The following is a 27918-nucleotide window of genomic DNA, read 5'->3' on the forward strand; positions in this document are numbered from 1 at the left end:
AAACTGCCAGCTTTTCAGAGAAAGCGTGATTGTTCAGTTTTAAATACAGATAAAGAGGATGAACAATTAGACGCTGATGATGCCTTATCTATTTTACCCTCACATCAATCGGAATTGGCTGTGAGGGAGGGGCTGTCTGAGGGATAAATTTCTGACTCAGGAAAAATTTCTCAACAGGCAGAACCTGATATAGTAGCATTTAAGTTTAAGCTAGAACATCTCCGCGCCTTGCTTAAGGAGGTATTAGCTACTCTGGATGACTGTGATTCTATGGTAGTACCAGAGAAGTTGTGCAAATTGGACAAATTCTTAGAGGTCCCTGTGCACGATGACGCCTTTCCAATACCCAAGAGGGTAGCGGACATAGTGGATAAGGAGTGGGAGAAGCCGGGTATACCCTTTGCCCCACCTCCTATATTTAAGAAAATGTTTCCCATTGTAGACCCTAGAAGGGACGCATGGCAGACGGTCCCGAAGGTTGAGGGAGCAGTTTCAACATTAGCGAAGCGCACAACTATTCCTATAGAGGACAGCTGCGCTTTCAAAGATCCTATGGATAAAAAATTGGAAGGATTACTTAAAAAGATTTTTGTTCAGCAAGGTTTCATCCTTCAACCAGCTACGTGTATTATTACTGTCACCTCAGCGGCGTCTTTTTGGTTCGAGGAATTAGAAAGGTCGCTCCAGAAAGAGACTTCCTATGAAGAAGTCATGGACAGAATTCACGCACTAAAGTTAGCTAATTCAGTTATATTGGATGCCGCTTTTCAAATAACGAAATTGGCGGCGGAAAAACTCAGGTTTTGCTATAGTAGCGCGGAGGGCGCTTTGGCTAAAATCCTGGTCGGCAGATGTGTCGTCCAAGACTAAGTTACTTAATATTCCTTTCAAAGGTAAGACCCTTTTTGGGCCGGAATTGAAGGAAATAATTTCAGACATCACTGGGGGTAAGGGCCATGCCCTCACACAGGATAGGCCTTTTAAGGCTAAGAACAAGTCTAATTTTCGTTCCTTTCGCAATTTCAGGAACGGACCGGCTAATAACTCCACTGCCGCTAGACAAGACGGTAACGCGGTCCAGCCCAAACCTGCATGGAAGCCAGTGCAAGGCTGGAACAAGGGTAAACAGACGAAGAAACCTACTGCTGCTACCAAGACAGCATGAAGGGGTAGCCCCCGATCCGGGACCGGATCTAGTAGGGGGCAGGTTATCTCTCTTCGCTCAGGCTTGGGCAAGAGATGTTCCGGATCCCTGGGCACTAGAAATAGTCTCCAAGGGATACCTGCTAGAGTTCAAGGGACTTCCTCCAAAGGGAAGGTTCCACCTGTCTCGCTTATCTTCAGACCAGATAAAGAAACAGGCATTCTTACATTGTGTAAGAGACCTATTAAAGATGGGAGTGATAAACCCTGTCCCCTCAGGGGAACAAGGTCTAGGGTTTTACTCAAACCTGTTCGTAGTTCCCAAAAAAGAGGGAACTTTCAGGCCAATTCTGGATTTAAAGATATTAAACAAATTCCTCAGAGTTCCATCTTTCAAAATGGAAACCATTCGGACAATCTTGCCGACAATCCAGCAGGGTCAATATTTGACTACCGTGGACCTAAAGGATGCGTATCTGCATATCCCAATCCACAAAAATAATCATCAGTTCCTGAGGTTCGCCTTTCTGGACAAACATTACCAGTTCGTGGCTCTTCCATTCGGTTTAGCCACCGCTCCCAGAATTTTCACAAAGGTGCTAGGGTCCCTGCTAGCGGTCCTAAGGCCGAGGGGCATTGCTGTAGCACCTTAGCTAGACGACATCCTAATCCAAGCGTCGTCTCTTTCCAAAGCAAGGGCTCATACAGACATCGTGTTGGCCTTTCTCAGATCTCACGGGTGGAAGGTGAACATAGAAAAGAGTTCACTGTCACCGTCCACAAGGGTTCCTTTTCTGGGAACAATAATAGATTCTGTGGAAATGAAGATCTTCCTGACAGAAGTCAGAAAGATAAAGCTTCTAAACGCTTGTCGAGTTCTTCATTCTATTCCTCAGCCCTCCATAGCTCAGTGCATGGAAGTAATAGGACTAATGGTTGCAGCAATGGACGTGGTTCCTTTTGCTCGAATTCATTTAAGACCATTACAGCTGTGCATGCTCAAACAGTGGAATGGGGACTATACAGACTTGTCCCCCCAAATCCAAGTAGACCAGGTAACCAGGGACTCACTTCTTTGGTGGTTGACCCAGGATCACCTGTCTCAGGGAATGAGTTTCCGCAGACCGGAGTGGGTCATTGTCACGACCGACGCCAGCCTCTTGGGTTGGGGCGCGGTCTGGGACTCTCTGAAAGCTCAGGGTCTATGGTCTCGGGAAGAGTCTCTTTTCCCGATAAACATTTTGGAACTAAGAGCAATATTCAATGCGCTCCTGGCTTGGCCTCAACTAGCGGAAGCCAGGTTCATAAGGTTTCAGTCGGACAACATAACGACTGTTGCGTACATCAACCATCAGGGGGGAACAAAGAGTTCCTTGGCGATGAGCGAGGTGTCCAAGATCATCAATTGGGCGGAGGATCACTCCTGCCATCTATCTGCAATTCACATCCCAGGAGTAGACAACTGGGAGGCGGATTACTTGAGTCGTCAGACTTTCCATCCGGGGGAGTGGGAACTCCACCCGGAGGTCTTTGCACAGTTAACTCAACTATGGGGCAACCCGGATATGGATCTGATGGCGTCTCGTCAGAACTCCAAGGTTCCTCGATAAGGCTCCAGATCCAGGGATCCCAAGGCGGCACTGGTGGATGCATTAGTGGCGCCCTGGTCGTTCAATCTGGCTTATGTGTTTCCACCGTTCCCTCTCCTTCCCAGGCTTGTAGCCAGGATCAAACAGGAGAAGGCCTCGGTGATTCTAATAGCTCCTGCGTGGCCATGCAGGACTTGGTATGCGGATCTGGTGAATATGTAATCGGTTCCACCATGGAAGCTACCTTTGAGACAGGATCTTCTAGTTCAAGGTCCATTCAGACATCCAAATCTAGTTTCTCTGCAACTGACTGCTTGGAAATTGAACGCTTGATTCTATCTAAGCGTGGGTTTTCTGATTCGGTTATAAATACTCTGATTCAAGCCAGAAAACCAGTGACTAGGAAAATTTACCATAAAATATGGCAAAAATATATCTGTTGGTGCAAGTCCAAAGGTTTTGCTTGGAGTAAAGTCAAAATCCCTAGAATACTTTCCTTTCTCCAAGAGGGTTTGGATAAAGGTTTGTCAGCTAGTTCTTTAAAGGGACAGATATCTGCTCTGTCAGTGTTGTTACACAAACGGCTGGCAGTCGTGCCAGATGTACAGGTGTTTGTACAGGCATTAGTTAGAATTAAGCCTGTCTACAGACCTTTAACTCCTCCATGGAGTCTAAACTTGGTTCTTTCAGTTCTTCAAGGGGTTCCGTTTGAACCCTAACATTCCATAGATATTAAAGGGACAGTATACACTCATTTTCATATAACTGCATGTAATAGACACTACTATAAAGAATAATATGCACAGATACTGATATAAAAATCCAGTATAAAACAGTTTAAAAACTTACTTAGAAGCTGTCAGTTTGGCTCTGTTAAAAGGGTAGCTGGAAAGCCCACTGCAAGTGGCAAATAAGACACTCCCCCCTCCCCCTTCTTTTGCATATGAAAAGACCCTTTACACAAACAGTAGCAAGCTGGAGAAGGTAGCTGAGCGTATTCACATAAAACTTTTGGGCTTGGTTAGGAGTGTGAAAATCAGAGCAATGTTATTTAAAAATAAGCAAAACTATACATTAATTTAAAAAAAAAACTTTATGGACTATATAAATAGATCATTTACAAAACATTTATGCAAAGAAAAAATGAATGTATAATGTCCCTTTAAGTTACTATCTTGGAAAGTTCTGTTTTTGGTTGCTATTTCTTCTGCTAGAAGAGTTTCTGAATTATCTGCTCTGCAGTGTTCTACTCCCTATCTGGTTTTCCATTCAGATAAGGTAGTTTTACGTACCAAACCTGGTTTCCTTCCAAAGGTGGTTTCCAACAGGAATATTAACCAGGAAATAGTTGTTCCTTCCCTGTGTCCGAATCCAGTTTCAAAGAAGGAACGGTTGTTACACAACCTAGATGTGGTCCGTGCTCTAAAATTCTACTTAGAGGCAACTAAGGATTTCAGACAAACTTCATCCTTGTTTGTTGTTTATTCTGGTAAGAGGAGAGGGCAAAAAGCTACAGCTACCTCTCTTTCTTTTTGGCTGAAAAGCATCATCCGATTGGCTTATGAGACTGCCGGACGGCAGCCTCCTGAACGTATTACAGCTCACTCTACTAGGGCTGTGGCTTCCACATGGGCTTTCAAGAACGAGGCCTCTGTTGATGCTTCCTCGGAGGCTGTTTTTGGGAGAAAGGTTTTGCAAGCCGTGGTGCCTTCTGTTTAGAGCGCCTGACTTGTTCCCTCCCTTCATCCGTGTCCTAAAGCTTTGGTATTGGTTCCCACAAGTAAGGATGAAGCCGTGGACCGGACACACCTATGTAGGAGAAAACAGAATTTATATCTTACCTGATAAATTCCTTTCTCCTACGGTGTGTCCGGTCCACGGCCCGCGCTGGCTTTTTGTCAGGCTTAATTATTTTTTCTATACACTACAGTCGCCACGGCACCCTATAGTTTCTCCTTTTTCTCCTAACCGTCGGTCGAATTGAACCCTTCTTTTCCTCACTCAAAACATTTCTTTACTGTTCTTTTCAACTCTTTTGGTATGGTCAATACTTATTTTCATCTTAATATGAGGAGAGTCCACGGCTTCATTCCTTGTGGGAAATACTGAACCTGGCCACCAGGAGGAGGCAAAGACACCCCAGCCAAAGGTTTAAATACCTCCCCCACTCCCCTCATCCCCCAGTCATTCTTTGCGGATATGGAACTGGAGTTTTAAGTAGTCTTGTCAGCCTCTCAGTGAGAGCATTGGCGAATGTTAGAGTCTGGAAATGCAGGGAGAGTCTTTCTGCGAACCCATCCAGACTCGTATTAACAGCTCCTAAGCAATAAGTGTTGACGTGTTTCACTGCCTGCTTCTATCACTCAAGTCCATATCAGGAGCGATGCTACAAGACTGTCAAACTTGAGAGGCTGTGTTTCTGTTCCACGGCATAGATTCCGGTAAGATTGTTTCCATTTTTATTTACATTTGATAACGCAAGAAGACAGGGTCACATTGTGACTCCTTTTATCTGAGGGAATCGAGGGTTAATGTCTCCAGAAGGGGATTATTGAACAGGAGTGATTAATCTTATATTTTTAATATTGTGTTTATGCTGTGACATGTGTGAGATGTGGCTCAGGCAAATGTTGGAACATACAGGTTTTACTTTCATTTTGGAGCACTACGCAGCCAGTTAGGCTTGGCGCGCTTTTATGTGCAGAGGCAGTCCTGCATGGTGCACCATGTGACCGGGTGTGGTCACAGTGATCTCTTCTTCCTGACCGTGCGGTGTCTGGAGACGAAGTAGTTTCTCTCTTGGGCCTGGGTCATAGGAGGTGGTGAGTGCCCCAGCCATTGAGGTTATAAATGTGCCATGTATCCTTGTCTATAGTCCTTTTTTATAAGCGCAAGATATGGAGGACTCTGATACGTTAGAGGGTACTCCCTCTTTACCGAAAGCTAATGCCTGTTTATATTGTGAGGAGGCCACGGTATACCCGCCTGATAAAGTAATCTTATCAAAGAAAGCTAATATGTTTAGTACTACTGAGCCTTCTACCTCTGAGTAGTCTCCGTCCCGTGAGGTGCGCACCCTACACTCATCTCCTAATGCACAATTGTCTTGCCCTCCAGACCTCCTTCAGGCCATCTGTGGCTCGGTGTATGGAGGTAATTGGACTTATGATGTCCTGCATGGACATCATCCCCTTTGCCAGATCCCATCTAAGACCTCTTCAGCTGTGCATGCTGAGACAGTGGAACGGCAATCATTCAGATCTGTCTCAACAGATTTCTCTGGACAGCCAGTCGAGTGAATCTCTCTCTTTTTGGCTTTGTCCAGATCACCTGTCCCAAGGGACGTCCTCCTTGAGACCATCAGGGGAGATTGTGACTACGGACGCAAGTCTCACAGGATGGGGAGCTGTTTGGGGTGCCAGGAAGGCTCAGGGCCTGTGGACTCAAGAGGAATCTCTCCTCCCTATCAACATCTTGGAACTTCGAGCAATCTTCAATGCTCTGAAGGCTTGGCCCCTTCTGGGTTCGACCCAGTTTATCAGATTCCAATCGGACAACATAACCTCGGTGGCTTACATCAACCATCAGGGGGGAACGAGGAGCTCCCTAGCAATGAGGGAAGTATCTCAGATTCTGGAATGGACGGAGGCCCACAACTGCTCACTGTCAGCGATCCACATTCCGAGTGTGGACAACTGGGAAGCTGATTTCCTCAGCAGACCATCTTTTCATCCGGGGGAATGGCCTCTCCATCCAGAGGTGATTACAGAGATTTGCAGCATATGGGGGACACCGGAGAAAGATCTCATGGCGTCCCAGCTTAATTCCAAGCTACCCAGATATGGGTCACGGTCCAGGGATCCTCAGGCGGAGTCAATAGATGCATTAGCAGTGCCTTGGAGGTTCAGTCTGATCTACATTTTTTTTGCCATTACCACTTCTACCTCGTGTGGTGGCCCACATCAAGCAGGAGCGAGCGTCAGTGATTCTAATTGCTCCATCGTGGCCTCGGAGGATGTGGTTCGCGGATCTGGTGGGGCTGTCCTCATCTCCTCCATGGAGGTTACCTTTTCGCAGGGATCTGCTGGTACAAGGTCCTTTTGTTCATCAAAATCTAGATTCTCTGAGGCTGACTATGTGGGGATTGAACGCTTAGTCCTAGCCAAGAGAGGTTTCTCGGAGAGATTTATTGATACTCTCGTTCAAGCTTGTAAGCCGGTCACTTGCCACATCTATCATAAGGTGTGGAGGACCTACTTATTCTGGTGTGAAGAGCGTGGATTTCCCTGGCATAAGGTTAGGTTTTCCAGGATTCTCTCTCTTCTCCAGGATGGTCTGGAGAAGAGTCTTTCAGCTAGCTCTCTTAAGGGACAGATTTCGTCCCAATCTGTTTTACTGCACAAGAGGCTCTCTGAGCTTCCAGACGTACAGTCCTTTGTTCAGGCTCTGAATAGAATCAGACCTGTGTTTTGACCTAGCGCTCCTCCTTGGAGTTTAAATCTTGTTAAGGTTTTACAGAGGGCTCCATTTGAGCCTATGCACGACTTTGACATTAAATTACTATCTTGGAAGGTTCTCTTTTTACTGGCTATTGCCTCGTCACGCAGAGTATCTGAGATGGCGGCCTTGCAATGTGAGCCCCCTTACCTATTATTCCTTGCAGATAAGGCTTTTCTTTGTACTGGGTTAGGTTTTCTTCCTGAGGTTCTTTCTGATCGCATAATCAATCAGGAGATTGTCGTTCCTTCCTTGTGTCCTAGCCCTTCTTCTTCGAAGGAGCGGTTACTTCATAATTTGGATGTGGTTCGGTCCTTGAAGTTCTATCTTCAAGCCACTAAGGAGTTTAGACAGACGTCTTCTTTGTTTGTTGTCTATTCTGGGAAGCGTAAAGGGCAGAAAGCCTTGTCCACTTCCTTGTCTTTTTTGTTGAGGAGCATTATTCGCTTAGCATATGAAACAGCGGGACATAAGGCTCCTCAGAGATTAAGGCTCATTCTACTAGAGCAGTGGCTTCCTCTTATGCGTTCAAGAATGAGGCATCGATGGAGCAGATTTGTAAGGCGGCTACCTGGTCCTCCTTACATACCTTTTCAAAATTTTACAAATTTTACATTTTTGCTTTGGCTTTTGGGAGAAAAGTTTTGTAGGCTGTGGTGCCCTTAGAATAGGGTCCGCCTCCCGTTTTATTCAGTGTCCTCTAGAGCTTGGGTATATGTTTCCCACAAGTAAGGAATAAACCGTGGACTCTCCTCATATTAAGATAATTTCCTTTCCATCTGTATGAGGAGAGTCCACAGCCCCCGTTTTTTTCTCCATTGGGCGGACCAAAATATTTTGTTCTGGCACGATTTATACCTTGATATTTCTCCTACTGTTCCTTGTTCCCTGGGCAGAATGAATGGGGGATTAGGGGAGTGGGAGAGGTATTTAAGTCTTTGGCTGGTGTATCTTTGCCTCCTCCTGGTATCCAGGTTCAGTATTTCCCACTAGTAAGGTATGAAGCCGTGGACTCTCCTCATACAGATGGAACGGAAATTATCTGGCAAGCATAATTTGTTTTTTTATTCCAATTACTTTAGAGGTACTACTAGCACTGTTTTTGCCATCCAGCTGGTCCTATTGCAAGAGGTGGTGTATATATAACAAATGCTCTAAATGTTTCTATTTGAGCAAAATTTGCATTTTTGTTTTATTCTATAAACTACTGACATTTCTCCTATATTACAAACACATACATGTAAATAGTAAAAACAGAGAGCTTTATATAAAAGTGTGTAGGGTAGTTGTTGGAATTTTTGTTTATTCAGACAAATTCAGCTGTTTGAATGAATATTGTTATACAAGTGATACAATTTTACAGGAGCATTTTTTTACAAATACAGATTTATTGCAAAAATGTATTAATGTACTTTTGAAATATGTCCCGTTAGCTATTAGTGGTTGTTCTCATTTTGTAGTAGCCATATTGACAGCACACACCGTGGAAAAAATATCTGCCTGAGGCCTCACTCAGCATTTGCTTTCGTTAACCACATCATATGTGATTTATTGACAAGTAAGTTGTTTTTTTTTCCTTCTTTTTTTAAGCGGGAAAACAGATGCCACAGTGCTACCCAAGTTCAGTCACCTCAGCGCGCACTATGATGCTGTTTAATCTTGGTAGCGCCTATTGCTTGCGCAGTGAATATGATAAGGCTCGCAAATGTCTTCACCAGGTAATAATAATACTAATATAAGGCATTGTTCAGAAGACAGTGTGTCCTATAAAGAAATATAACTTAAGTAAATTATATGGGACATTTTTTTTTTATTTCTGGAGCAACAAAACCATTTTAAAGGGACAGTGTACTGTTTTTAAAATTGCGTTAATGTGTTTCCAATTACGTATTATACCAGCTGCAGAGTTTAAAATGAATGGGACTTTGTTCCTTTAGGTATATTTATGTATATGAATTAACGGTTTTTGCTAATTGAAACTACAACCCAGCACAGTGGGCTGATATTGTAGAGAAAGTATACCTCATTATTTTATCTGTCTAATTATTTTCACAAAGTCCTGCTTATCTGTATTACTGTTTACTCAAAGGCCAGTACTTAGAGGGTACAATGGAAAATAAACATGTCACAGACCCCCACTGGGAGCATTATTTTATCTAAACCTTATAGTTTAAATGTAACCAGAACTTAAAGGGACAATCTACTTGAAATTTATAGTCTCTTTATTACCTATTCACCAGTTTTGCAAAACCAACACTGTTCTATTAATATACTTTTTACCTCTGTGATTACCTTGTATCTAAGCCTCTGCAGACTGCCCCATTTTCTCAGTGCTTTTTACAAACTTGCATTTTAGCCAATTAGTGCAGTTTCATGCATAACTCCACAGGAGTGAGCAAAATGTTATCTATATGGCACACATGAACTAGCACTGTCTTGCTGTGAAAGGCTAATAAAATGCACTGAGATAACCGATAGCCTGCAGGGACTTGGAAACAGGCAGATATTAAAAGGTTATAAAGTATGTAATTATAACAATGTTGGTTATGAAAAACTGGGGAATTGGGTAGTAAAGGCGTTCTCTATTTAAACAACAATAATAGATTTAAAAAATCAAGTAGTCAGTTAAGAAATGTTCAGTATGGTTGGGTGACTATTTCAATTGAGAAAATTAAAGGTGCAGGAGATATTTGTAAGAAATGTAATACACTCCAGTAGGTAAAATGTATAATTGTCCCTTTAAGTTCATATTGGATGATTATTGGTTGCATATGTAATGCTTTTTATGTGTTTTTTGTTTTCTTCACAGTCTTCAGTGTATTTATTCATAGTATTGTGCTTTTAGTCTTTTAATATGTTTTTTATTTTAGATAAGACTGATGTGGAGCTTTGATAAATGTTATGTATTTAAAATCTGTGTGAAAATGTACCCTTTAAGGTTTGCCTTTTAAGAGGTTACTGGCAATATGTTAAAGGGACATGAAACCTAAAATTAAAGTCCCATAAAATGTTTAATTATCTATAGTAAACTTTACAATATACTTTCAGTATTTATTTCACCCCCATTTTCTGTTTTTTAATACTGAAAATCTCATAAAATGGTGAGAGTCCATGAGTCATCACACATGGGATTAAAATCCAATCCTACAGGAGGCGGCAACACAACAGAGCTTTTATCCCTCCCACTTTACCAATATTCCTTATTTTGTTTTCTGCCTCCAGCAAGGATTGCTGGTGAAACTTAAAGTGCTGGTCTACACATTAATTGAAAAGGGTTATCAGACTAATGTGAGACCTATTATCTCCCTCAGATAGCTGGGCATAGGACAGAGGGGTGTACAGGAGTAAAACCGGCAGAGAGGGTAAATCTCCTGGGAGTTTGTCTCTAGCCTGATACAGGTATTGTATCCTCCTGTTGGTCTTGTCTAGGTACTCCTGATCCAGATCCTGTGTTAGTGCATACACAGTGTTTGCCTCCTCCTGTAGGACTGGACTTTAATCCCGCATATAATGGTTTGTGGACTCTCACCATCATGAAATAAATTAATTTATCAGCTAAGCATACAGTGGTGTAACTGCTTCACGCTTTAGAAACCCACCTGTACCATGATTGCTTGATCATTGTAGCTCATTTTATGCATGTCCCTTTTTGTTAACAGCAAAATCAATAAGAATTTTGTTTTTAATTGATATTTTCCAGGACTGTAGCTTAAAGGGACAGTTCACCCAAAATGTTTCCCCCCTTTAAATTGTTCTTAATGATTCATTTTACCTGCTGGAGGGTTTTAAATTGTTTACAAGTAGCTCCTTTACCCATAATTTTGCATCAGAAATAGCTGATATACTGGAGTATATTCTATTGAATAGCCTAAGTAAACACAGCCAGCAGAAGAGATTACACTCTCAGTGATGGGCAGGATAGTTAAGTAATAAAATGATAATTTTCCATTGTTCTCTCTAAGTGTTGAGCTTTGGTTTTCTAGACAAATATAAGATAAGGAAGCAAGCATGTGTACATAAAATGATAACATAATGAGATCTGATATTACCTGAAGCTCAACCCATTATAATAGGCTGTGGTTTAAAAACACAAAACCAGCTACTTCATATACACAAATAAACCAAAAAATGCAATTTCTCATAAATTTTATACTCTGCAGCTGATATAACAAGTCATTGAAAATACATTCATATAAAACCAATTTTACAGTGTACTGTCCCTTTAATGCACATTTTACGTTACAAAAAACTGATTAAATTATTGTAAATCATGTGTTTTGTGTGCAGATCTTGTGTATAAATAGTGTTTAATTGCTGATGCATACAGTGTGTATATATAAAGCATTTTTTGTATGTCCATTTAAATATAGAACTACTTTGAAATATTACATCATTATTGTCTAAATATCTGTTTTATCTCATTATTGCACTGCCTCCTATTTATTTAGTTGGTTTTGTTTTAATTCTTTTTAAAGATTAAAATGTAAATACATTAAATGGAGAAATAAGGAATAGTTGTCAGATGCCTTAGTCACATGACTCTGTATATGGATTATTTTTATTCTTTTCATGTGTTATCAAGACGAGTATTTATTACATCCAAGAAATAGTAAGTGGCAGCATGATATTATATTCAGGCCATATCTGATGATGGAACTGAATCCAGAAGGAGCCATCAGAGCAATTAATAGTGAGAATCAATATATATAATGTATAGACGAGCTGCGCAGGGGATCAGCTTACGATTGTACAAAAAGTGTTTTGTGACATTTTAAAAATTAATTTTAGTATTTTTTGTGGTTTTAAGGCTGCATCTATGATTCATCCAAAAGAAATCCCACCAGAGGCGATCCTGCTGGCAGTGTATCTCGAGCTACAGAACGGTAAACTCTTCTTCATTTTGTGTCTCTTTGTACTTTTTTTTTTTTGTGCAGAGGAGACGTTTTATTTCTGTATTGATTTTTTTATGTATTCTAAAATAGAATAGTAAGCAGGATTTTTTTATACATTTAAATACTAAATTGTACATTTTTATGCAATATTTACAAAACACAAACATTCCAAAATGCATATTCAGCATTTACGTATGTTCAAGGGCACTTCTGTACCTCTGGATTTGCAAAGCCCTGCAGATTGTGCTTACTTAATTGCTATTAATACATTTATTTTCTGTGTGTGTGTATTTTACCGCATCTAAGTAAATCACTATGAACAGACCAAACAATATGTATGAATGTTCCTTATCTATAATGCACTTGTATGAATTTATTAAACATGATATATATTTCTTTCATGTAATTAGCAAGAGTCCATGAGCTAGTGACGTATGGGATATACATTCCTACCAGGAGGGGCAAAGTTTCCCAAACCTTAAAATGCCTATAAATACACCCCTCACCACACCCACAATTCAGTTTTACAAACTTTGCCTCCTATGGAGGTGGTGAAGTAAGTTTGTGCTAGATTCTACGTTGATATGCGCTCCGCAGCAAGTTGGAGCCCGGTTTTCCTCTCAGCGTGCAGTGAATGTCAGAGGGATGTGAGGAGAGTATTGCCTATTTGAATGCAGTGATCTCCTTCTACGGGGTCTATTTCATAGGTTCTCTGTTATCGGTCGTAGAGATTCATCTCTTACCTCCCTTTTCAGATCGACGATATACTCTTATATATATACCATTACCTCTGCTGATTCTCGTTTCAGTACTGGTTTGGCTTTCTACAAACATGTAGATGAGTGTCCTGGGGTAAGTAAATCTTATTTTCTGTGACACTCTAAGCTATGGTTGGGCACTTTGTTTATAAAGTTCTAAATATATGTATTCAAACATTTATTTGCCTTGACTCAGAATGTTCAACTTTCCTTATTTTTCAGACAGTCAGTTTCATATTTGGGATAAATGCATTTGTTTCAATCATTTTTTCTTACCTTAAAAAAATTTGACTTTTTCCCTGTGGGCTGTTAGGCTCGCGGGGGCAGAAAATGCTTCATTTTATTGCGTCTTTTTTGGCGCAAATTTTTTTTTCTGTTTCCGGCGTCATACGTGTCGCCGGAAGTTGCGTCATTTTTTGACGTTTTTTTGCATCAAAAATGTCGGCGTTCCGGATGTGGCGTCATTTTTGGCGCCAAAAGCATTTAGGCGCCAAATAATGTGGGCGTCTTTTTGGCGCTAAAAAATATGGGCGTCATTTTTGTCTCCACATTATTTAAGTCTCATTATTTATTGCTTCTGGTTGCTAGAAGCTTGTTCACTGGCATTTTTTTCCCATTCCTGAAACTGTCATTTAAGGAATTTGATCAATTTTGCTTTATATGTTGTTTTTTTTCTTTTACATATTGCAAGATGTTCCACGTTGCAACTGAGTCAGAAGATACTTCAGGAAAATCACTGCACAGTGCTGGAGCTACCAAGCTAAGTGTATCTGCTATAAACTTTTGGTATCTGTTTCTCCAGCTGTTATTTGTATTGCATGTCATGTCAAACTTATTAATGCAGATAAAATTTCCTTTAGTACTGTTACATTACCTGTTGCTGTTCCGTCAACATCTAATTTTCAGAGTGTTCCTGATAACATAAGAGATTTTATTTTTTAAATCCATTAAGAAGGCTATGTCTGTTATTTCTCCTTCTAGTATACATAAAAGTCTTTTAAAACTTCTCTTTTTTCAGATGAATTTTTAAATGAACATCATCATTCTGATACTGATAATGGTTCTTCTGGTTCAGAGGTTTCTGTCTCAGAGGTTGATGCTGATAAATCTTTGTATTTGTTCAAGATGGAATTTATTCGTTCTTTACTTAAAGAAGTGTTATTTGCATTAGAAATAGAGGATTCTGGTCCTCTTGATACTAAATGTAAACGTTTAAATAAGGTTTTTAAATCTCCTGTAGTTATTCCAGAAGTGTTTTATCTCCCTGATGCTATTTCTGAAGTAATTTCCAGGGAATGGAATAATTTGGGTAATTTATTTACTCCTCCTAGACGTTTAAGCAAATTATATCCTGTGCCATCTGACAGATTAGAGTTTTTTGGGACAAAAATCCCTAAGGTTATGGGGCTGTCTCTACTCCTGCTAATGTACTACTATTCCTACGGCAGATAGTACTTAATTTAAGGATCCTTTAGATAGGAAAATTGAATCCTTTCTAAGAAAAGCTTCCTTATGTTCAGGTAATCTTCTTAGACCTGCTATATTTTTAGAGGATGTTGCTGCAGCTTCAACTTTTTGGTTAGAAGCTTTAGCGCAACAAGTAACAGATCATAATTTTATAGCATTATTATTATTCTATAACATGCTAATAATTTTATTGGTGATACCATCTTTTGATATCATTAGAGTTGATGTCAGGTATATGTCTCTAGCTATTTTAGCTAGAAAAGCTTTATGGATTAAACTTGGAATGCTGATATGTCTTCTAAGTCAACTTTGCTTTCCCTTTCTTTCCAGGGTAAATAATCATTTTCGTTCCTTTCCTCACAACAAGGAACAAAAGCCTGATCCGTCATCCTCAGGAGCGGTATCAGTTTGGAAACTATTTCCAGTTTGGAATATATCCAAGCCTTATAGAAACCTATAGCCAGCTCCTAAGTACCTATGAAGGTGCGGCCCTTATTCCAGCTCAGCTGGTATGGGGCAGATTACGTTTTCTTCAAAGAAATTTGGATCAATTCCGTTCTTAATTTCTGGTTTCAGAAACATTGTTTCAGAAAGGTACAGAATTGGCTTCAAGTTAAGGCCTCCTGCTAAGAGATTCTTTTCTTTCCCGTGTCCCAGTTAACACAGCAAAGGCTCAGCATTTCTGAAATGTGTTTCAGATCTAGAGTTGGCTGGAGTATTTATGCCAGTTCCAGTTCTGGAACAGGGGCTGGGGTTTTATTTTATCTCTTCATTGTACCAAAGAAGGTCAATTCCTTCAGACCAGTTCCGGATCTATCATTATTGAATCGTTATGTTAGGATACCAACATTCAAGATGGTTACTGTAGGACTTTCCTGCCTTTTGTTTAGCAAGGGCATTATATGTCTACAATAGATTTACAGGATGTGTATCTGCATATTCCGATTCATCCAGATCACTTTTAGTGTCTGAGATTCTCTTTTTAGACAAGCATTACCAGTTTTGTGGCTCTACCGTTTGGCCTAGCCTCAGTTCCAAGAATTTTTTTCAAAGGTTCTCGGTGCCCTTCTTTCTGTAATCAGAGAATAGGGTTTTGGTATTTCCTTATTTGGACGATATCTTGGTACTTGCTCAGTCTTCTCATTTTCGAAGAATCTCATACGAATCGACTTGTGTTGTTTCTTCAAGTTCATGGTTGGAGGATCAATTTACCAATCAGTTCATTGATTCCTCAGACAAGGGTAACCTTTTTAGGTTTCTAGATAAATTCAGTGTCTATGACTCTGTCCTTGTCAGACAGGAGAAGTTTAACATTGATAGGACTGCCGCATCAGATGCGATCTCCTTTGCTCGTTTTCACATGCGTCCTCTTCAGCTCTGTATGCTGAACCAATGGTGCAGGGATTACTCAAAGATATCTCAATTAATATCTTTAAACCGATTTTTCGACACTCTCTGACATGGTGGACAGATCACCATCGTTTAGTTCAGGGGGCTTCTTTGTTCTTCCGACCTGGACTATAATCTCAACAGATGCAAGTCTTACAGGTTGGGGAGCTGTGTGGGGGTATCTGACGGCACAAGGGGTTTGGGAATCTCAGGAGGTGAGATTTCCGATCAATATTTTGGAACTCCGTGCAATTTTCAGAGCTCTTCAGTCTTGGCCTCTTCTGATGAGAGAGTTGTTCATTTGTTTTCAGATAGACAATGTCACAACTGTGGCATACATCAATCATCAAGGAGGGACTCACAGTCCTCTGGCTATGAAAGAAGTATCTCGAATTTTGGTTTGGGCGGAATCCAGCTCCTGTCTAATCTCTGCGGTTCATATCCCAGGTATGGACAATTGGAAAGCGGATTATCTCAGTCGCCAAACGTTGCATCCGGGCGAATGGTCTCTTCACCCAGAGGTATTTCTTCAGATTGTTCAAATGTGGGAACTTCCAGAAATAGATCTGATGGCTTCTCATCTAAACAAGAAACTTCCCAGGTATCTGTCCAGATCCCGGGATCCTCAGGCGGAGGCAGTGGATGCATTATCTCTTCCTTGGAAGTATCATCCTGCCTATATCTTTCCGCCTCTAGTTCTTCTTCCAAGAGTAATCTCCAAGATTCTGAAGGAATGCTCGTTTGTTCTGCTGGTAGCTCCGGCATGGCCTCACAGGTTTTGGTATGCGGATCTTGTCCGGATGGCCTCTTGTCAACCGTGGACTCTTCCGTTAAGACCAGACCTTTTGTCTCAAGGTCCTTTTTTCCATCAGGATCTGAAATCCTTAAATTTAAAGGTATGGAGATTGAACGCTTGATTCTTGGTCAAAGAGGTTTCTCTGACTCTGTGATTAATACTATGTTACAGGCTCGTAAATCTGTATCCAGAGAGATATATTATAGAGTCTGGAAGACTTGTATTTCTTGGTGTCTTTTTCATCATTTTTTCTTGGCATTCTTTTAGAATACCGAGAATATTACAGTTTCTTCAGGATGGTTTAGATAAGGGTTTGTCCGCAAGTTCCTTGAAAGGTCAAATCTCTGCTCTTTCTGTTCTTTTTCACAGAAAGATTGCTATTCTTCCTGATATTCATTGTTTTGTACAAGCTTTGGTTCGTATAAAGCCTGTCATTAAGTCAATTTCTCCTCCTCGGAGTTTGAATTTGGTTCTGGGGGCTCTTCAAGCTCCTCCATTTGAACCTATGCATTCATTGGATATTAAATTACTTTCTTGGAAAGTTTTGTTCCTTTTGGCCATCTCTTCTGCCAGAAGAGTTTCTGAATTATCTGCTCTTTCTTGTGAGTCTCCTTTTCTGATTTTTCATCAGGATAAGGCGGTGTTGCGAACTTCTTTTGAATTTTTACCTAAGTTGTGAATTCCAACAACATTAGTAGAGACATTGTGGTTCCTTCATTATGTCCTAATCCTAAGAATTCTAAGGAGAAATCGTTGCATTCTTTGGATGTTATTAGAGCTTTGAAATATTATGTTGAAGCTACTAAGTCTTTCCGAAAGACTTCTAGTTTATTTGTTATCTTTTCCGGTTTTAGAAAGGCCAGAAAACTTCTGCCATTTCTTTGGCATCTTGGTTGAAATCTTTAATTCATCTTGCCTATGTTGAGTCGGGTAAGACTCCGCCTCATAGGATTACAGCTCATTCTACTAGGTCAGTTTCTACTTCCTGGGCGTTTAGGAATGAAGCTTCGGTTGATCAGATTTGCAAAGCGGCAACTTGGTCCTCTTTGCATACTTTTACCAAATTCTACCATTTTGTTGTATTTTCTTCTTCTGAAGCAGTTTTTGGTAGAAAAGTACTTCAGGCAGCGGTTTCAGTTTGAATCTTCTGCTTATGTTTTTCATTAAACTTTATTTTGGGTGTGGATTATTTTCAGCAGGAATTGGCTGTCTTTATTTTATCCCTCCCTCTCTAGTGACTCTTGTGTGGAAAGATCCACATCTTGGGTAGTCATTATCCCATACGTCACTAGCTCATGGACTCTTGCTAATTACATGAAAGAAAACATAATTTATGTAAGAACTTACCTGATAAATTCATTTCTTTCATATTAGCAAGAGTCCATGAGGCCCGCCCTTTTTTGTGGTGGTTATGATTTTTTTGTATAAAGCACAATTATTCCAATTCCTTATTTTATATGCTTTCGCACTTTTTTCTTATCACCCCACTTCTTGGCTATTCGTTAAACTGAATTGTGGGTGTGGTGAGGGGTGTATTTATAGGCATTTTAAGGTTTGGGAAACTTTGCCCCTCCTGGTAGGAATGTATATCCCATACGTCACTAGCTCATGGACTCTTGCTAATATGAAAGAAATGAATTTATCAGGTAAGTTCTTACATAAATTATGTTATTTAGGCAATAAGCCTGGATTGCAGTCTATTAAAAAAAAAAACTACAAACCCCAAACCTAAAATTACAAAAAAAAAAAATCAAATTACAGAAAAAAATAAACAAATCTATCCAAAATAAAAAATTTAAACCTAAATTAATACCCCTATAAAAAATCCCCCCCAACAACAAAAACACCTCCAATCTAATACTAAACTACCAATAGCCCTTAAAAGGGCTTTTGTAGGGCATTACCCTAAATTAAACAGCTCTTTTACCTAAACAAATTACCAATTACCCCCTAACAGTAAAACCCCTCACCCACCAAACCCCCCCAAATAAAAAAAACCTAACACTAAAAAAAAAAAATAAACTACCCATTGCTCCTGAAGGGGCAATCTGCTCTTGTCCAGTCCATTAAATCCCTAATCTTAAAAAAAAAAGCCCCACACTAAGCCCCAAATAGGTACTCACCGTTCCTGAAGTCCGACTGAGAAGGTCTTCTTCCAGGCTGCTTCATCATCTTCTATCTTCATCCAGAACAAATGTGGTGCGGAGCTGTCTTCCCCCATGCGTGGATCCTCAGCGGCGGTCCTCAACTGGGGCAGTTCTCTGTGGTGACAGCATTCCTCAGTGGAATGGAGGCTCCTCTTTATCCGATGTCAGTCGTACACTGAAGATTGAATGCAAGGTACCGCAATCAATTTGGGGTACCTTGCATTCCTATTGACTGAAATTTTTAATTCAGCCAATAGGATTAGAGCTACTGAAATCCTTTTGGCTGTTCAAATCAGCCAATAAGATTTCAGAAGCTCATCCTATTGGCTGATTTCAAAATTTCAGCCAATAGGAATGCAAGGTACCCCAATAAATATGGGTTACCTTGCATTCAATCTTTAGTGTGCGACGGACGATCGCATGAAGAGGAGCCTCCGCGCCACTGAGGATCCACATATTGGGGAAGCCAGCTCCGCACCTTCACTCCAGATGAAGATGGAAGATGATGGATCCGCCTGGAAGAAGACCTTCTCCGCCAGACTTCAGGAACGGTGAGTACCTATTTGGGGCTTAGTGTTAGGATTTTTTTTTTTTTTAAGATTAGGGATTTAATGGGCTGGAAAAGAGCCGATTGCTCTTTTAAGGGCAGTAAAAGAGCTGAATGCCTTTTTAAGGGCAATGCCCATTAAAATGCCCCTTTAGGGGCAATGGGTAGTTTAGGTTATTTTAGTGTTAGTTTTTTTTATTATGGGGGGTTTGGTTGGTGGGTTTTTTTACTGTTAAAGGGGATTTAGTAATTTTTAAATGTAAAAGAGCTGTTTAACTTAGGGCAATGCTCTACAAAAGGCCCTTTTAAGGGCTATTGGTAGTTTAGTTTATGAGGTGTTTTTATTTTGGGGGGCTTTTTTATTTTCATAGGGATTAGGTTTAATTTTTTTTATTTTATTTTTCTTTCATGTAATTGACAAGAGTCCATGAGCTAATGACGTATGGGATATACAATCCTACCAGGAGGGGCAAAGTTTCCCAAACCTCAAAATGCCTATAAATACACCCCTTACCACACCCACAATTCAGTTTTACAAACTTTACCTCCTATGGAGGTGGTGAAGTAAGTTTGTGCTAAGATTTCTCATCATTTTGAAGCCCGATTCCTCTCAGAGTACAGTGAATGTCAGAGGGATGTGAAGGGAGTATCACCTATTGAATGCAGTGGTTTTCCTCACGGGGATCTATTTCATAGGTTCTCTGTTATCGGTCGTAGAGATTCATCTCCTACCTCCCTTTTCAGAGCGACAATATACTGTCATATTCCATTTCCTCTACTGATAGCCAAACCAGTACTGAAACGGTTATCTGCTATATGTGGATGGGTGTCTTTTGGTAAGTATATTTTCATTACTTAAGACACTCTCTGCTATGGTTTGGCACTTTATGCATTGATATAAAGTTCTAAATATATGTATTGTACTTATATTTGCCATGATTCAGGTTTTCAGTATATTTCCTTTTGCAGACTGTCAGTTTCATATCTGGGAAATGCTTTTTTTATGGAAAAAAAAAAGAAAAAAAATTCTTACCTGGGGTATAGTCTCTCTTTCCAATTGACTGTCTTTTAAATTCGCAGGCAGAATTAGGCTTGCGAGGGTGCAAAATGCCAGAGTTTATTGCGTCATTCTTGGGGCAAGATTTTTCTATGACGCAAGTGTGTCGTTTTTGGCGCCAAAAAATATTTTTCTGTTTGTTGTGCGTCATACTTGGCGCCAAATATTTTCTTTATTTAAGACCTCATTTCTATTTGCCTCCTGCCTTTTTATCTATGGCAGGAGGCTATGCTGTTTGCATTCCTGAAACTGCCATATAAGGAAATTGATAATGTTGCTTTATATGTTGTTTTTTTTCTCTTACATTTGCAAGATGTCTCAATCTGATCCTGTCTCAGAAATCTCTGATTGAACCCTGGGGCCTGATAACAGTTCTACCAAAGCTAAGTGCATTTGTTGTAAACTTGTGGGGGTTATACCTCCAGCTGTGGTTTGTAATAGTTGTCATCATAAACTTTTACAGGCAGAGTATGTATCTATCAGTAGTAGTTCATTACCTGTTGCTGTTCCCTCAACATCTAATGCACAAGATATACCTGTGAATTTAAAAGAATTGATTGCTGATTCTATTCAGAAGGCTTTGTCTGCCATTCCGCCTTCTAATAAACGTAAAAGGTCTTTTAAAACTTCTCATAAGGTTGATGAAATTTCAAATCACCAGCAAGATACTGAATTATCCTTCTCTGACGAGGATTTATCTGATTCAGAAGATCCTACCTCAGATATTGACACTGACAAATCCTCTTATTTATTTAAAATGGAGTATATTCGATCTTTGTTAAAAGAAGTGTTGATTACATTAGATATGGAGGAAACTAGTCCTCTTGATATTAAAACTAGTAAACGTTTAAATTCCGTTTATAAACCTCCTGTGGTTATTCCAGAGGTTTTTCCAGTTCCTGATGCTTTTTCTGATATGATTTCTAAAGAATGGAATAGGCCTGGTACTTCTTTTATTATTTCTTCAAGGTTTAAAAAATTGTATCTTTTGCTAGCAGTTAGATTGGAGTTTTGGGAAAAGATCCCCAAAGTTGCTATCTCTACTCTTGCTAAACGTACTACTATTCCTACGGAAGATAGTACTTCTTTTAAAGATCCTTTAGATAGGAAACTTGAGTCTTATCTAAGGAAAGCTTATTTATATTGAGGTCATCTTCTTAGGCCTACAATTTCTTTGGCTGATGTTGCAGCTGCTTTAACTTTTTGGTTGGAAACTTTAGCGCAACAAATATTGGATCATGATTTGTCTAGCATTGTTAAGTTGATTCAACATGCTAATAATTTAATTTGTGATGCCATTTTTGATAAGTGTAAATCTAAAGCTTCTAACCGTTTTCGTTCCTTTCGACAAAATAAGGAACAGAAACCTAATCCTTCCCCTAAGGAATTTGCTTCCAATTGGAAGCCTTCTTCAAATTGGAATAAATCCAAGCCATTTAAGAGATCAATATCAGCCCCCAAGTCCGCATGAAGGTGCGGCCTTCATTCCAGCTCAGGTGGTAGGGGGCAGATTAAAAATTTTCAAAGATGTTTGGATCAATTCGGGCCAAAATCATTGGATTCAGAGTATTGTCTCTCAGGGGTACAGAATAGGATTCAGAGTAAGACCGCCTGTGAGAAGATTTATTTTCTCTCATGCATTCCAGCAAACCCAGTAAAGGCTCAGGCTTTCCTGAAGTGTGTTTCAGACCTGGCGTTATCAGGGGTAATCATGCCAGTTCCGTTTCAGGAACAGGGTCTGGGGTTTTATTCAAATCTATTCATTGTCCCAAAGAAAGAAAATTCATTCAGACCAGTTTTGGATCTAAAGATTTTGAATCGATATGTAAGAATACCAACTTTCAAAATGGTGACTATAAGGACTATTCTGCCTTTTGTTCAGCAACGGCATTATATGTCCACAATAGACTTACAGGATGCATATCTTCATATTCCGATTCATCCAGATCACTATCAGTTCCTGAGATTCTCTTTTCTAGACAAGCATTACCAATTTGTTGCTCTTCCTTTTGGCCTAGCGACAACTCCAAGAATCTTTTCAAAGGTTTTAGGTGCCCTACTCTCTGTAATCAGAGAGCAGGGTATTGTGGTATTTCATTATTTGGACGATATCTTGGTACTCGCTCAGTCTTTACGTTCTGCAGAATCTCACACAAATCAACTAGTGTTGTTTCTTCGAAGACATGGTTGGAGGATCAATTTACCAAAAAGTTCTTTGATTCCTCAGACAAAGGTAACCTTTTTAGGTTTCCAGATAGATTCAGTGTCCATGACTTTGTCTCTAACAGACAAGAGACATTTGAAATTGGTTGCAGCCTGTCTGAACCTTCAGTCTGTCATTCCCTTCAGTAGCTATGTGCATGGAAGTTTTAGGTCTCATGACTGCAGCATCGGACGCGATCCCCTTTGCTCGTTTTCATATGAGACCTCTCTAGCTTTGTATGCTGAACCAATGGTGCAGGGATTATACAAGTATATCATAATTAATATCCTTAAATCCCAATGTTCGACTTTCTCTGACTTGGTGTTTAGATCACCATCGTATAATTTTAGGGGCCTCTTTCGTTCATCCAACCTGGACTGTGATCACAACAGATGCGAGTCTTATCAGGTTGGGGAGCTGTTTGGGGATCTCTGACAGCACAAGGGGTTTGGAAATCTCAAGAGGTGAGATTACCAATCAATATTTTGGAACTCTGTGCGATTTTCAGAGTCCTTCAGCCTTGGCCTCTGTTGAAGAGAGAACCGTTCATTTGTTTTCAGACAGACAATATTACAACTGTGGCATATGTCAATCATCAGGGTGGGACTCACAGTCCTCAAGCTATGAAAGAAGTATCTCGGATACTTGTTTGGGCGGAATCCAGCTCCTGTCTAATTTCTGCGGTTCATATCCCAGGTATAGACAATTAGGAAGCGGATTACCTCAGTCGTCAGACTTTACATCCGGGAGAATGGTCTCTCCACCCAGATGTGTTTTCTCAAATTGTTCAGACGTGGGGGCTTCCAGAAATAGATCTGATGGCATCCCATCTAAACAAAAAACTTCCCAGGTACCTGTCCAGGTCCAGGGATCCTCAGGCGGAAGCAGTGGATGCATTGACACTTCCTTGGCGTTATCAACCTGCTTATATATTTCTGCCTCTAGTTCTTCTTGCAAGAGTGATCTCCAAAATCATCATGGAGCAATTGTTTGTGCTGGTGGTGGCCCCAGCATGGCCACACAGGTTTTGGTATGCAGATCTTGTTCGGATGTCCAGTTGCCAACCTTGGCCACTTCTATTAAGGCCAGACCTTCTATCTCAAGGTCCGTTTTTCCATCAGGATCTCAAACCATTAAATTTGAAGGTATGGAGATTGAACGCTTAGTGCTTAGTCATAGAGGTTTCTCTGACTCTGATTAATACTATGTTACAGGCTCGTAAATCTGTTTCTAGAAAGATTTATTATCGAGTTTGGAAGACTTACATTTCATGGTGTTCTTCTCATAAATTCTCTTGGCATTCTTTTAGAATTCTTAGAATTTTACAGTTTCTTCAGGATGGTTTGGATAAAGGTTTGTCTGCAAGTTCCTTGAATGGACAAATCTCTGCTCTTTCTGTTTTATTTCATAGAAAGATTGCTAAACTTCCTGATATTCATTGTTTTGTGCAGGCTTTGGTTGGTATCAAGCCTGTCATTAAATCGATCTCTCCTCCTTGGAGTCTTAATTTGGTTTTGAAGGCTTTACAGGCTCCTCCGTTTGAGCCTATGCATTCTTTAGACATTAAACTACTTTCTTGGAAAATATTGTTTCTTTTGGCTATCTCTTCTGCTAGAAGAGTTTCTGAATTATCTGCTCTCTCTTGTGAATCACCTTTTCTGATTTTTCATCAGGATAAGGCAGTTTTGCGGACTTCATTTAAATTTCTACCTAAGGTTGTAAATTCTAACAACATTAGTAGAGAAATTGTTGTCCCTTCTTTGTGTCCTAATCCTAAGAATTCTTTGGAAATATCTTTACATTCTTTGGATGTGGTGAGAGCTTTGAAATCTTATGTTGAAGCTGCTAAAGATTTCAGGAAGACTTCTAGTCTATTTGTTATCTTTTCTGGTTCCAGGAAAGGTCAGAAGGCTTCTGCTGTTTCCTTGGCTTCGTGGTTAACTTTTGATTCATCAAGCCTATTTGGAGTCGAGTAAAGCCCCGCTTCAGAGAATTACAGCTCATTCTACTAGATCAGTTTCCACTTCCTGGGCTTTTAAGAATGAAGCTTCAGTTGATTAGATTTGCAAAGCTGCTACTTGGTCTTCTTTGCATACATTTACTAAATTCTACCATTTTGATGTATTTGCTTCTTCGGAAGCAGTTTTTGGTAGAAAAGTTCTTCAGGCAGCGGTTTCAGTTTGATTTTTCTGCAGTTGATTTAAGTTTTTTCCTCACATTTATGAGAATTAACTTATATTTTGGGTTGTGGATTATTTTTTTCAGCGGCTGTTTTTATTTTTATCCCTCCCTCTCTAATGACTCTTGCGTGGAGTTCCACATCTTGGGTATTTCTATCCCATATGTCACTAGCTCATGGACTCTTGCCAATTACATGAAAGAAAACATAATTTATGTAAGAACTTACCTGATAAATTCATTTCTTTCTGTAATTTTAAAGTTTATTTTTTGTAATTTTAGATGATTTTTTTTTAAATTTAATGTTAGGTTTTATTTAAGTGTAACTTACTATTGGGGTTAATTTAGGTGGTGTTAGGGGGCTTAGTAATTAAATTAGTTATTTGCGTTGGGGGGGTTGCGTTTAGGAGTTAATAGGTTAATAAGGTTTATTGCAATGTTGGGGTTTGGCGGTTTAGGGGTTAATCCGTTAATTAGGTTTATTGCGATGTGGGGGTTTGTTGGTTTAGGGGTTAATTAGGTTTATTGCAATGTGGGGGTTTGTCGGTTTAGGGGTTAATAGGTTAATTAGGCTTATTGCAATGTTGGGGGTTGGTGGTTAAGGGGTTAATATTTTAAGTATGTTATTTTCGGATTAATGGTTAATTACTTTATTATTTTGCAATGTGGGGGTTAGCAGTTTTGGTGTTTGTTAATACTTCGTGCAGGAGGTTAGGTTTTTTTTGTTACACTTCGTGCGGGCGGCTACGTGTTTTTTATTTATTTCGTGCAGTTGCATGTTTTTCCGTTATTTCATGCGGGCGGTGGAGTGGTTTTTTTTTTTTAAGGCTTCGAGTTTGCTTATTCTGCATCCAGTTGGATTCCGAAAATGTCAGGGTGGTGAAAGAATCCACAATTCTTTCACCACCCTGTTATTTTCAGAATCCAGCGGGATGCAGCTTCACTGCATCCAGGTGGATTCTTTTGGCTGCGCGCGTAGACATCATTCTTTTGGCTGCCTCATGCAGCCAACTTTTCTTTGAGGATGGGTGGCGACACTGACGGAAGCGTTACAAACGCGATTATAGTATATAAATAGATATATATATATATATAGAGAGAGAGAGAGAGAGAGAGAGAGACATATACGATGCACAAAATGGTATGTTATATGCAGTTTTGCCTATATGAAAATAAGTATGTGAAGTACAGAAGAGATCTCTACAACACTTATGTATTTTTAATGAACTGGACATTATTCATATATAAATATCTAGTTTGCTTTATATTAATCTCCCCATAGGGATCACTGGTGCCACATTTTATTGGTTTGGTTTTCTTTGTGAGCTACATTTACACCGAAGGTTGTTGTTTTTTTCCATTGAGTAAAATCAATTTTACAAATGCTTCATTGTGGTCTTCTTCACATGACAAATGGCATAATCGTGAGATCAAGTTTTTACTGGCACGAACAGACGTTCTGATATTAACATTTTAGCAGAGTACAGGAGACTTTAAACTCACTCAAGGCCCGGTAGAAAAAAAACCATTTGAACAGACCCTATATTGACACAGATATTAACGGTTAAATATTACAGTACATGTGGAATTTTATGAATTACAAGCCTAGTTTGAGAAGGCAAATGTCAAAATAGTCTCACATTTTATGTATCGTTAATATTGTCATTTTTCCTGCAAGAAAACTAAATCCAGTGTATCTTCTATATTTATTTATTTTTGTATTCTGGCTTTCTCAAGTTTTACAAATGGGTGCCTGCCTTCTGACTGTACGAAATGTAAATATTTTCTGAAGTTGTAGAACTGTCAGTACTGCAAAAATTCCTCATATTTATTGAATAATTCAGGCTTTAACATTTATTGCTTCTGTTTTTTTAAGAAAAATTGACATTAAGCATCAATTTGTTACAGTATTCATTGTTTTAAAATTATTTTGCAGGAAACACCCAACTGGCATTGCAGATTATCAAAAGGAACCAACTTCTCCCATCCATTAAAATTATGTCAGAACTCCGAAAGAAACCAGTTTTTCAGCCGATCCATCAACCTCTGCAGCCAATTCAGATGCCAGCTTTTACCACCGTTCAAAGGAAATAATATATGGTTGCGTGGGACTGTCAGATTAGAAGCTCCAAAATCTTTCATTCAACATATCAATAAATAACGTACTGGATAATATTGGCATATAGCTGTTGTTTTTTATTTTTATGTTTTGCAGACAGATCTCATTTCTTTATCTGGAGCATTAGGATTAACCAACCTTTGTGAAATATGTCCATTCTTTATTGTAAACAATTGGCAATCATAAGCAAATACACTGGAAATAAATACATCTTAAAGGGACACTCAGGTCAAAATTCAACGTTAATGATTCAGACAGAGCACGCCATTTTAAACAACTTTAAAATTTACTCCCATTCACAAAATGTGCACAGTCATTTTATATTTACACTTTGAGTCACCAGCTCATACTGAGCATGTGCAAGAATTCACAGAAAATATGTATATGAATTTGTGATTGGCTGATGGCTGTCACATTATACAAAAGTGTAAATAGACATAATTTGTCTGAAAAAAATGTATTATTCATTTGAAGTTCAGACTAAGTGCTATTGTTTTGTCTTTTTATCACGCATTTGTTGATTATGCAAAGCTACTGTATTTACTGGTCCTTTAAAGAATAATCACAAGCCAACATAAGAATTTTTTTTGTGCATATGTAATGCTGTTACTTCAATACAGTCTCAATTTTAATGAAATGCCAACAAATATATTAAGGTTGGATCCATACATTTTGTAAATGATGTAATAAGAAAAAAAATAAAAACTATTGGATTTTATCTAAAGAAATGTCTGGGCTCTTGGAAGGTCCAGTTAAGCAAAGGTTAATAATCTGAAAAAGATTGTCATTGTTTAGGAATTTATGTATATGGTTGTTAATAGTTTGTAGGTTATCCCTACCTTTTAATCGCTTTCTCATTTGCTTGCCATAGAAGCCAGGAAAGAACCTCAAGGTGAGTCATTCTTGACAATTTAAAAGTATAATAATAACCAAATGTTGAGAGCGTAAATAATCATCAGTGCTTGTGTGTGTGAACCACCTCTTACATTGTGTATTAATGGCTGTTTCCAGAATGCAAAATCCCACATAAATGACATGGAAAGTAAAAAGCGGACAATCCACTTACAGGCTTCTAGCTTTGCAGTATCTCATCCACCTTTTTGAGCAGCTTGAATTGGTCAGTCGGCTTTTTTTAA

The 27918-nt window shown here is 39.4% G+C and overlaps 1 protein-coding gene across 2 annotated transcripts in view; it reads left to right on the forward strand.

The window, feature by feature from the left end:
• The window catches only part of CNOT10 (CCR4-NOT transcription complex subunit 10), a 359909-nt gene extending 332399 nt beyond the window's left edge, over positions 1 to 27510 (forward strand). For both annotated transcript variants that reach the window (XM_053714260.1, XM_053714259.1), the window contains exons 18-20: positions 8820 to 8947; positions 12037 to 12112; positions 26600 to 27510. In XM_053714260.1, coding sequence (XP_053570235.1) covers positions 8820 to 8947; positions 12037 to 12112; positions 26600 to 26757 — 362 coding nt within the window. In that variant the 3' untranslated portion in view covers positions 26758 to 27510. The remainder of the gene's footprint in view (positions 1 to 8819; positions 8948 to 12036; positions 12113 to 26599) is intronic.
• Positions 27511 to 27918: the final 408 nt, after the last annotated feature.

The sequence above is a fragment of the Bombina bombina genome, chromosome 5 (genome assembly GCF_027579735.1).
Source record: "Bombina bombina isolate aBomBom1 chromosome 5, aBomBom1.pri, whole genome shotgun sequence".
NCBI classification, from domain to species: Eukaryota; Metazoa; Chordata; class Amphibia; order Anura; family Bombinatoridae; genus Bombina; species Bombina bombina.